At 31.6% G+C, this 12,294-nt stretch overlaps 1 protein-coding gene across 2 annotated transcripts; it reads right to left on the bottom strand.

Moving 5' to 3' along the window:
* Positions 1–289: 289 nt before the first annotated feature.
* LOC125824802 (uncharacterized) lies at positions 290–4,226 on the bottom strand. 2 transcript variants are annotated; one of them, XM_049504147.1, is made up of 6 exons: positions 3,959–4,226; positions 3,657–3,846; positions 2,975–3,161; positions 2,196–2,399; positions 1,622–1,897; positions 290–1,531 (listed from the first exon to the last, which is right to left on the bottom strand). In XM_049504147.1, exons 1-6 carry the CDS (start codon positions 4,160–4,162, stop codon positions 535–537), a joined length of 2,058 nt encoding a protein of 685 aa, XP_049360104.1. In that variant the 5' UTR covers positions 4,163–4,226; the 3' UTR covers positions 290–534. The 2 variants fall into 2 exon arrangements, with proteins under 2 accessions (XP_049360104.1, XP_049360105.1); XM_049504148.1 differs by having other exon boundaries at positions 2,975–3,158.
* Positions 4,227–12,294: the final 8,068 nt, after the last annotated feature.

Raw genomic sequence — 12,294 nt, 5'->3', positions numbered from 1 at the left:
AAACCCAAAATTTCTAAACCTATCTACAGTCTCCCCGTTAACCTTTTAACAGATGGAAAAAAAAAATCCCTCATTCTAATTTTTAACCCCTTTTTTTTGGAACTTTGCTATCATAATCATAAGTTTTTTAAGGAGTTTCCTTCCGAACTTTACTGCTAGTAATAATAAAGATAATGGTGCCCCCGTTGCGTTCAAATTCTAAGTACGCCTCTGATCAGGAGATATAGAACAGCTCGAAGCTTCAGTTATGGATAATACAAAAAGATGACATATGATGGCATTCAGAGGAAGAACTGTCAATAGTAAGATATATAAGAATTTCATGGGTAGACAAACTTGCATTATGTCAGTATAAAATGGACATAAGCACAGAAGACCTATATACAATGTAGGACTATCAACATAACTTTGGAAAAAAAAAGATTGCTTACTTGAGGATAATACTTTTACTAAGCAGAACAATGCCTCCAAAACAATTTCCTATGGCCCATGCCTTATCAGTTTTGCACATTCGATTGCAGTTGCACAGGGTCTTCAAAAGGCTGCTGAAGCACAGGCATCTATTATATTATCCAATTCCCTATAATTTTGAAAAACATCTCGCCCTTGATTTCTCCACCTGAGCATTCTGTCATAGAGATCCTTCATGTTCAGCTGTATGCTGTTTATCTCTAGTGTGAGTTGGAGTAGCCTTTTCACACACTTGACTAGATATCTACCAACCTTTAGTTTCACGTCACACACAAAATTGAGTCCATATTCCTCAGTTTCAAACATAGAAGCTGATATACGTTCACTTACATCAGTTATGTCAAAGACAATACGAGCTCCTGCTGTAGCCTCTTTTCCTGTGTATGTCTTAGCCCATGCAATCAAACCTTTTTGCCTTTCATGGTTAGATTTCCTATCCTTCATTCCAGGTTGTCCTCCGGATAATTGCATCAGAGTACCAGTTGCACCATAATGCAAAAGCAGTTCACATTCAGCATCACTTATATGATTCAAGCATCCGAACAAGATGCCTATTGGTATCCTCCGAAACAACATGTTCTTCTGTACACTAACACCTGGTGTTCGTTCTTTATCTGGAGCAAAGCTTTCATTTACTTTGTCTGAGTGCCCATTGTACATGTCCTGAAATTCTTTAATCCAGAAAGCAAGTGCTTGGCAATTGGAATCCAGGATATTCACTATTTCCTTCTTAAAGGACAGAGATCCCCTGACTTCCTTGTTGCGACAAAGAGTTGTCTCATTGCCTTCATCAGAGCCAAACTTCTTAATAGTCCATAAATTGGAAAATTTGATCAGATTATCAACTAAAAGTTCCAAGTAGGATCCACCAGCAGGGTTCAAACTCCATGCTATAAACTTTGCAGCAGTAGCAAGAAAAGGAGCTTTAACGTCCTGTGAATTGTTAAGATTACCTTCTCCATATATGCATGCTGAGCTGTACTTGTCCCTCAAACTCTTTTCTGAGAAGAGCAAAATAGAAGCAAAAATGAACCAAGAAGGGAAAGTTATTGTAATTGCCCTGAAATAAATAGCAGAGACAGTACCATATTAGCCATAAACTCAGACAGTGCAAACTAATTGTGTGAAACGTCATGAAACAAAAACTTACCAAATAGAACTTTGATTAACTTTGGCAATATTCACAGCTTTATTTGAAAATGCGTCAACTGGCTTACAAACTTCATGAACTAGAAACTCCAAAGATTCCAAGGACAAAGGTCCAGTCAAAATCCTCAAAATCTGCTTCTTGCATGGAAAGTAAGAATGTGAAAATGGAAGTTTTGATCCAAGATCCATTGATATGCCCCACCACATTGGTCTGGAAATAATATCTAGCACTAGGGAGACCAGCTTAACATGAAGCTCTAGAATAGAAGCCAAACCCCTGCAAAACAACAGTGCAACAATGAGGAACCCAAAAGATCTAACAACAGGAGAATCTTTCAAATTAATTAGAGTTTTCAAGTAGTATATTAACATCACAGAGAGCCATAATGTTATCCTTCAATAGAAAAATCCAAGAAGAAAATGATGAAATAGATAAAAATTTATAATGCAGTACAAAATATATATACAAGCATATAGACTAAAAAGCATTTAGAAATTACTGGAGTTATCTGTACAGAAACCTTACTGGTTACTGACAACAGGAAAGAAGAAAAGAAAACAGGTGTGGGACTTACGTCAGTAGAAACCAGTAATGCAACAGGGATCTAGTCTCAGTAAACATGACAGGAGAAAGTACCAAACATATAACAATTGAACGCCACTCTTTCCTCTCATGAAATTCCATTTCTAAACAAAGGAAAGGTCTCTTAATGACCTCTTGCAAAATTTGAGATACATCATACTTCAGAAGCATGTGATCTAGTTGCCATGAGAGCAACCTGCGAGCAAAGGAAACTATTATGGAAAAAGTGATTCATTAGATGGCTTACACCAAAACAATTAAAAAGCAACTCATATGAATCAGGTGCACATGTTACAAGACTAAAATTCATGTAATTAACACAATAGTTTATGCAATCTCATTAGCATATTTATCATGAAGGACACAGATAGCATTTCCCATTTACTAAGCCAGGAAATCAACACTGTCATTTCTCTTGTAACATTAAACTATATTGCCTCAATGCCAAATGTAATCTATTCTCATTTTTTTGATATAAAAAATCGATATGCATATCAGTCCAGGAAACAAAAAAGGGACAATCAAGAGTACTGTTCTTTTTCTAACTTCAGTTCAAGCTGTCTTTTGTATCCAGAGACTTCTAAGAGACATGATGCAACATTAAGCATGTTTAATCAGAACTACAAGAAAAATTGAAGAAATTGGATGACATGGAATTCCAAAATATGATACAATATAAGAAATAAAGGTAGGCCAACAACCTAGTAGGTTCGAAATAGAGGATACAGAAATAAAAAATCCATGAATAATAGAAAAGCTGTTTTAACCAACCTTAGCGGTATTTTTCCACTCTCAATGTTAATTTCCTTTTGACAATGTACCTGTTTCAGCAAAGCACAGTGTCTTCCATCAATGGATCTTAGGTCAAGCATAGGAGGCAATTTCAGTAAATAGTGAACTCGTGATGCTAGTACTGCCACCCTCACAACAGCATACAAAATGATTGGAGAAAGATCTGCTGGAATAACATATAACATGCCAAACATTTCAATAAATAAGTTCAACTATAATTAGCAAAGACTACAATCAACGGGAAAGCAGATATGGAAATTCTACAAACTCGTTAACATCTTTTTGTATTTCTATGCTTCTACTGATTATGTTGACCTGAAAACCAACTCTCTGACATGAAAGAAAGACCCTACAGAACATAGGACCTAAGTAAACTTACTAACATGACTACACCTTAATCACAACTAATTGGTATCACCTATGCACATCTTTTTCTCCCATTATGTCCTATATTTTGCTAAGTCTTGATGGATTCAGGAAATTATAAGTCTTTAGCGACAATTTCCTTCCATTTAATGTTAGATCAATCTATCCATTCTAAACGTACAACCGCTGCATCTAGAGGTCTACAAGAAATTTCTTCATTTAGCATCCTCTCTACACAAAGTAAGCAGCTTTTAAATAGAAACCTAAAACATGCATAGTTGAAAAAGACAATTACGTTGAAATCTTTCAAGTTTCTGCAGAACATCAGCACAAGATTCAACTATTCTGGTACAATCCTGGCCAGAAATCAATCCACCAATTTGCAGAACCTCCCCGTCAGCAGTTTTAAGAACCTTGCATTCAATTGAAGAAGATAGCACTGTAGCAATCGTCTTCACCAAGTACTCAATTGTACAGTTAAAGACCTACAGGTAATTACAAAATTGCAGAAACATTTCAAATTAGACATTCAAAATGAAAAAAAAGCTCATAATTATCTTTTTCTTTTGCTTTCGTTGTTTTGTGATGAGATATGACCTGGGATGATGTGAAGCACAAAGCGGAAAGGGCAGTGTCCAAAACCCTAACTCTAGAAATTATTTCGGCGAGGTTAAGCGAACGGTTGAGATTTGTGATAGAGAGGTCCATATTCGGAGCTTCATTTCCGGTCGCCGGACTTATGTACTTCAGTTCAGATGCTAGTGACACAAAGAGTGCCCTTATTTCTGGAACCGTCGACATTGACAGCAAACAAGACTACCCCGGAGAATTATTTCCCGCCAACTTCCCCAATTTATTTGGAATGATAAAAAGGACAGCGACCGCTTCAACATAACTAGTGTTTTATTTATTATTTTTTTAAGAGAAGGAGAATTATTCAAAACACCTAACTTGGAAATTATTATTTTTGTTTTTGAATCATCTAAATTTCAGGACAGAAGAGAAAAATATTGCAAAATATTTTATTTTTTTAATAAAAGAAAAGAGAAACGTTTATTAATAGTGAGGTTTGAAACCACATTACTAGGTCTAGTATGGAAAACATTACTAGTGTCCCTTTCTTACCACCGAGCCATAAAATCAATTTTGTTAGGGAGTTCACAAGTTAGTATATATATATATATATATATATTATCTTAAAATCATGAACTCCTAACTTGAATGTTAAATTACTATAATATCCCTAACTTAGGTTGTGACTTTTTCGATGAGTTGTGACTTTTTTCAAAGGGTTGTGATTTATCGATGAGTTGTGACTTTTCCAAAGAGTTGTGACTTTTTCAATAAGTTATGACTTCTTGAAAAGGTCATGACTTTTTAGATAAGACACAAAAAAACACTTGTTCACACTACCCTTTGTTGGCTATAAATAAAGGGGTTTCCTCTCATTATTCAACCACAATTTTTTTTAATCTACTCTTCTTCTTCTTGCATTTTAAATTTTTTCATGTGATTTATTGTCGATGAGTGGGTTTGAAGTTTAGCGGAATACGAGGTACCACTATTTTGATGAAATAAATTGTTCTATCATAAGAGATTATATTCTTTAACCTCGAGTACTTGAAGAAAACAATTCTGATGATATAATAATTTTTTTTCTTAATATATACATTAGTATGTAATGTACCAATATATGAAGTTAACATGATGTAGTCTAAATTCATTTGTTTTTTTTTAACAATTTCTCTTGTGATGTAGATATATGCTTTTGAAGATCTTTTCCAAAAATTATTAAACTTCTCAAGATTAGAGAATTGTCACGATTTATTTTTTGATGCTCAATACAAAAGAATAACTTTATTTATCAATGTTACTTACGTGATTTAGATTGTCAGGAAGTTTGCATCAAAATAATTATTACTATATAAACATTTTCCTTTTGTTTTATTGATTTACTATTTCTTAATATTTATGTATTTTCAACAAAGAAAAGTTTATATGACTTGTAATAACACCAGTTGAAATTTTTATTAGTTTAATTTTTATTGTATTCTAAATTCATTTGTTTTTGTTAACAATTTCTCTTGTGATTTACATATATATGCTTCTGAATATCTTTTAACAAAATTATTAAACTTCTCAAGAGTTAGGGAATTGTCACAATTCATTTTTTTATTCCCAAGACAAAAGAATGACTTTGTTTATCAATACTACTTATGTGATTTAGAATGTCAGGAAGTTTGCTTCAAAATATTTATTACTATATAAACATTGTCTTTTTGTTTTACTGATTTAGTATTTTTTTCATATTTAAGTATTTTCAACGAAAAAAACTCATATGTTTTGTAATAGTGCCAGTTGAAGTTTGTGTAAGTTTAAATTTTATTGTAGTATAAATTCATTTGTTTTTGTTAATTGAACCCCATCAAATTGAAATAAATATATACACGATTGCATTTAACTAATAAAAGTTTTCATTGGTCATCTTCATAGGTTCGTGTGAATAGAATATATATATGATGATCCATATTGAACATTAACAATAGAATCTGCAATATTATTTTGTGCAAAACTTATTATTCAAATCATCGCTTAAATTTTCTAAATTGATAATCACATGCAACGCACGTGTTGAAAAACTAGTTACCTTAAAAGCATGAACTCCCTAACTTGAATAATAAATTACTATTATACCCCCAACTTAAAACATCCAATTCAGTATATATTCTATAATTTATATCGTATTTATTTATTTGTTCTATATTATATTAAAAGTTTACACCTTTTCGCATTGATTGGTAATGACTTTTCCAAAGGGTTGTGCGTTTTTTATAGAGCTGTGACTTTTTCGATGAGTTATGACATTTTCAAAAAGTTGCGAATTTTCTGAAGGGTTGTGACTTATTGATAAGGCACTATAAATACCTTTTGATACTATCATTTGTTGTCTATAAATAGAGAGGTTTTCTCACACTTTTAAAGTACGAATTTCATAAGTTTTTTATTCTTCTTCATAAAACAAAGAAGATAGTAAGAGTTGTTCAATTATGCAATTACAATATTTTTTGTGAATAAACTAGACAGATCAACAAAAGTAGATGCAACAAGGAGAATGTAATAACTCAACTTCAAACAAGAAGACTATCTAGATAATTAATATATACTCATTTTCATAGTCATGAATATACTTATGCAACTTCTCCTTTATAAGAAGTGTAATGATTTTTCGCTGCACAAACTACAACTTGGTGTTCAAGATGTGTAAGTCTCAAACTGTTGGAGAAAAATAATTTGATCAAAAATTTATTTGAAGAGTCCAAACTAGTTTTAATAGGTATTCCTAGAGTTTTTGGCTAAAAACATCCTTAAACTATACTCTCAATTTAAACTATATCCTTAGATTATCCTTTTTAACAAAAAACTTCCTCCAAGTATTTAAAACTTAACAACTTTCATCCCTCTATTTAAATTTATCAAAAAATTAGCGAATTCCACACAAAAACATATGCAATTCATACTATTCTCATAAAAAAAATCTATAATATTATTATCGGTTGGAAAAGCATCCAAAAAAAATTTAAAAAATTGAGACTCATGTTTGTTGTTAAAAAAACAATGTTAGGACGGTGTGAGTCTACGAGGAGATATGATCTTTACTTCTCTTTTACCAACTAAATGAAGTTGAAGCTTAATTTCACACCATCTTCACCTTGCAAAGTCAAAATGTCGTTAGATCAATAATTTTTTGGGGCAAATTAATAATTGAAGTGATCAAGATTCAGCTAATTTTGATCTCTAGTACTCAAGTTTCGTTTTCCATTATTAGAAGTAAAAGTCTTCGATCAACACCACTTTTTGCAAATTAAATGAAAAAAAAAAATTTCCATTGATAATTCTTTGATATCAAATCAAATGAAAAATAAATAAAAATAAAATTGCTAATTAAAGGAAGACAATGCAAAACGTTGTTACTAAAAAAAATTATAATATTTTTTTAGATGTATGTCGAATGAACAAAATTGGTTTATTGGGGTGATTTAGGGAGTTTAATTTGTTGAGAGTAGTGAGCACCGTACATGTTGTGAAGAATTTGTTAGTTTTTGACAATTTTTAACAAAAGGATGAAAGTTGTCAAGTTTAAATAATTGAGGGATATTTTCTGTTAAGAAAAATAATTTAAGGATGTAGTTTAAGTTGAGGGTATAGTTTAAGGATGTTTTTTGCCAAAAACCTAGACTCGGTATTCCTATGTGTCTAATTTATTTGTTGTTCTTTTATTTTTATTCAGTTTAATATAAAAGAAAAAATTCATGAGGAGTGGCGGCGCATCTTTAAGACCGCAAAGTTAAAAGACATTTTGATATATAATACATATCCTTAAATTAAAAGTCTTCTTTATTTTTTGAAATTTCATGTCAAGTTAAAATTCGACAAGTCTATATCCCTTTGTAGTCTATAAATATAAAGTTTTTCTCACACTTTTCCACAAAGTTAAAATACATTTTGATATATAATACATATCCTTAAATTAAAAGTCTTCTTTATTTTTTGAAATTTCATGTCAAGTTAAATTCGACAAATCTATATCCCTTTGTAGTCTATAAATAGAAAGTTTTTCTCACACTTTTCCACAAAGTTAAAAGACATTTTGATATATAATACATATCCTTAAATTAAAAGTCTTCTTTATTTTTTGAAATTTCATGTCAAGTTCAAATTCGACAAATCTATATCCCTTTGTAGTCTATAAATAGAAAGTTTTTCTCACACTTTTAAACTACGAATTTTGTAAGTTTTATGTTCTTCTTCTTAAAACAAGAAAGATTGTGAGAGTTGTTTAGTTATGCAATTACAATATTTTTGTGGGTAAACTAGACACATCAACAAAAATTGATGCAACAAGGAGAATGAAATAACTCAACTTTAAACAAGAAGACTATCTATTTTCCTAGCCATAAATATACTTTTGCAGCACCTTTTACTTGATAAGAAGTTCAATGATTTTCTGTTGCACAAACTACAATTTGGTGTTCAAGTTGTGTAAGTCTCAAACTTTTGGAGAAAAATGATTTGATCAATAACTTGTTTGAAGAGTTGAAACTAGATTTAAGAGGTACTCCTCCATTTTCAATTTATTTGTTGTACTTTTATTTTTTATTCAGTTTAATATAGAATGTTATTTTTTCTTGGGGGTGTGGTGACACTTCTTTAAGACCACAAAGTTAAAAGACATTTTTATATATTCTACATGTCCTTAAATTAAAAGTTTTTAAAAAATAAAATAAAATTTCAAGTTAAATTAAAATTAGACAAATCTATATATATATTTTTTATCTATCTATACTACCTTAAAAGAATGAACTACCTAACTTAAATGTTAAATTATTATAATACTCCAAACATAAAACACTAAATTTAGTATATCTTCTATATTTTGTATTGTATATATTATATTATATTATATTAAAAGCAGACACCTTTTCACATTGAAGGGTTGTGCTATTTTCAAAGAGTTATAACTCTTTCGATGAATTGTGACCTTTTCGAATGGTTGTGACTTTTCTACAGGATTGCGACTTTTGCGAAGAGTTGTGACTTTTCTGAATGGTTATGACTTTTTCATAGAGCTATGACTTATTCGATGGGTGTGACCTTTTTGAAAGATTGTTACTTTTCTAAAGGGTTGTGACTTTTTTAGCACAATAAGCATTTTTTCATAAACTACCCTTTTGTTAAAAAAAAGGTGGGGTTTCCCCAAAAATTTTAACTACAAATTTTTAAAGTTTTTCATCATTCTTCTTCTTCTTAAAACACAATATTTAGTATATCTTCTATATTTTATATCATATTTATATTATATTATATTATATTATATGAAATTAAAAGAATACATCATTTCACATTGAATGGTTACGATTTTTTCAAAAGAATTGTGATTTTTCTGATGAGTTGTGACCTTTCTTAGGGGTTGTGGCTTTTATGATATGCTCATAATACCCTATGTTAACTATAAATGGAGGGGTTTCCTTACATTTTAAAACTATGATTTTTTATGTTTTCTATTCTTCTCTTAAGCTCAGTTAAATTTGAACACTCCCTAACATGAATGTTAAGTTAATATAACAATCTAATTAAAAACATCCAATTTAGTATATCTTATATATTTTATATCAATTTTATTTATATTATATTACATTAAAAGTAAGAACTCCAACAATACAATAATAACTAAGTAGCGCACTATGGGCAGGGAAAACAAAGTATATTTAAGAGGTGTAGCTAAGAGATTTTTAGAGGTGATAAGGTAAAAGTACCTCCCTAGACTATGACCAAAATGTCAGGGATGTACCTTAGCTAAACTAAGGTCATATTACCCCCACCTCGAACCCATTTTTTTGTAATTTTGTGCACCTTTTTTGCTTACGTAGCATCTCTCACGTGCCTCAACTCTGTGGAGTCACACGATGTGCCATGTTACCCAAAATGTGCACAAAATTATAAAAAAAAATGAGTTTTGGGGGGGGGGGGTGTAATAGGACCTTAGTTTAGTTAAGGTGTGTTGTTGGGATTTCAGTCATAGTTTAGGGGGGTACTTGTGCCTTATCCCATTTTAAGAGTGAGTAACTTTCAGTAGTAATCATAAGAAAGTTTACACCCACTATTCATAGAAACTTTTAGTACGTGGTTTGATAATCACGTGCGTCAAAACTAATATATATATATATATATATAGTTTTTCTAATACAAATTCATGGCTTAAGATATCACCCATGAAGTGTGTGATGAGGTTTAGAAAGAAGGAAAAACTTAGACCTAGGTTCATTGGCTCGTTTGAGCCTTTGAGGTCTTGGAGCGGATTGGAGAGGTGGCCTATAAGTTGGCCTTGCCAACTAGATCGTCTATTGTTCATGCTGTTTTCCTTGTTTCCATGCTTCTAAAGTATGTACCCGATGAGTCCCATGTGATTTCGCTTAATTCAGTGCTTTTGGATCTGGATTTGGCATTGAGGAGGAGAATATATATTGGATTGGCAGGTTTGAAAGCTAAAGACTAAGGATATAGATTATGTTAAAGTTCAATGGAAGCACCACCAGATTGGAGAGGCTACTTAGGAGATCGAGTCTGATATGCTTTCCAGATATTCTCAACTCCTCGAAGCTTCAGGTATTTTTCCTTATTTTATGTTCGAGGGCAAACATGAATTTTAGTGATAGATTATGTAATAACCATGAAGGTCATTTTGGAATTTCTTGAAAAAAATACTATTTTATCCCTCTCAATAGTTACCATGTGTTATGTTTTATCAGTATATGAGGTTAGATTTGAACCTGATCGAAAAGTTGGGATTTTTGAAGGTTTTGGAATCTTGGAAGCCCTTAAGTTAATATAAGTGATTTTAGTTAGCATCTGCTGCTACAAGTCTCAAAATGAAATTATATCAGTTTCATTAGCTCTAAAATGCATACTTTGATCTAGTAGTGTGGTCGTTTTTAGTTCCAAAGATTTTATGTGGATTTGAGCCCATGAGTTGAATTTTTAGTTGAATTTAGGCTAAGGTTTGACTTTGGTCAACTTTCAGTGTTCGGGCATTCAAATTTGATTTTCGTTGATTCTATTGGATTCAAGAGGTAGTTTAAAGACTAGGTAACACCTTGGTTCAGTTTCTAGGGGTTTCGATGGTGTTTTGATTTTTTTAGTGGAAATTAGTTAGTTATGGGTTGTACAGGTGTTGGGTCAAGGAGACCTCGACTCCGTGTTCTGATGGTTCAAATGGGTTTAGAATGTCAAATTAAGTAGGGTAGCTTATTTAGTTTGTGTACACAGGATTCCGAATGAATCTCGAGGGTCTATTAAGAGAATTTCGAATCTTGATGTTTTGTTGTCACTGTTGTTATCTGTTGTCTGATGATTTCCTTATCACAATCGTATGGACTTCTACTGTGATATATTGCATATGTCGAAATTTGGGATTGACCTAATTCCTTCTTCACGACCGCATAGAACAAAGTACATGAGAAGAATTTAATTCTCCAAAATGTGATTCTTTTCCGGTACTCCATTTTTTAACCTTAAGAACTCAAGTTAGGCAATTTCAAAGGAGATTTTTGAGATCAAATGTTTAGGTAAGTGATTTTAACTTCAACCCTTCATTATCCATTTATTATTTCATGATTTTTAGCATAAAAAATATCTATTTCAAATTCAAAATTTGGAGATTTTCTCATGAATTTGGGTTTTAGTAAATTGGACTTTGGATTATGATTTCTAACTCGTTTTTCGATATATTTTGCATGTGAGTTCCTAATTCCTTGAGTAGCACGTTGTTCTATAAAAATTATAGAATTACCCTTAGCCCTCGGGTTTGACCTTTTAGGTTGATTTGGATCCAAATTTTAAAATCAACATTATGAGTATCATTATTCGTATTTTCTCAAGAAGATTTTGTATTTGATTAGATTGTGTGGATTCTGAGGCTCGTCATAATGGAAATGCTCAAGTCTTGATTTGATTTATTCACTTTAAGGCAAGTGGACCTTTTTTACTCTTTTACAAAGTGGGTTGGGCCTTCTTTGATGTGTCTTAATGATTGCTAGTCATGGGGAATGATGGGGTGTACGTGTGATTAAGGTAGAGAGTTCCCACCCAAACACTAGAGTCAAGCATGTAAGGTTAATTACACTTGTTGAACTATTATTATGTATTATGATCATGGGTGGCCTTGCCTTGGATGACTAGTATGATTCCTTATTGATGATATGCTTGGGATTGATGCAGTTAATTTATTGATGTGAACTTGTTATCCTCTCATTATGCATATGATCATGTTTATTTGGATTGGTGCTGAAACTCTGATATAAAATGACACTATGCGAAATTGATGAAAAGAAAGATAAAGAGGATATGATTTCGAGGGACATTCCTATAACACCTTA

Source organism: Solanum verrucosum, unplaced genomic scaffold (assembly GCF_900185275.1).
Source record: "Solanum verrucosum unplaced genomic scaffold, falcon-dt-bn FXZP01000080.1, whole genome shotgun sequence".
Taxonomy (NCBI): domain Eukaryota; kingdom Viridiplantae; phylum Streptophyta; class Magnoliopsida; order Solanales; family Solanaceae; genus Solanum; species Solanum verrucosum.
Note: the sequence above shows the minus strand (reverse complement) of the source record. Positions and strands in the feature narration are given on the sequence as shown.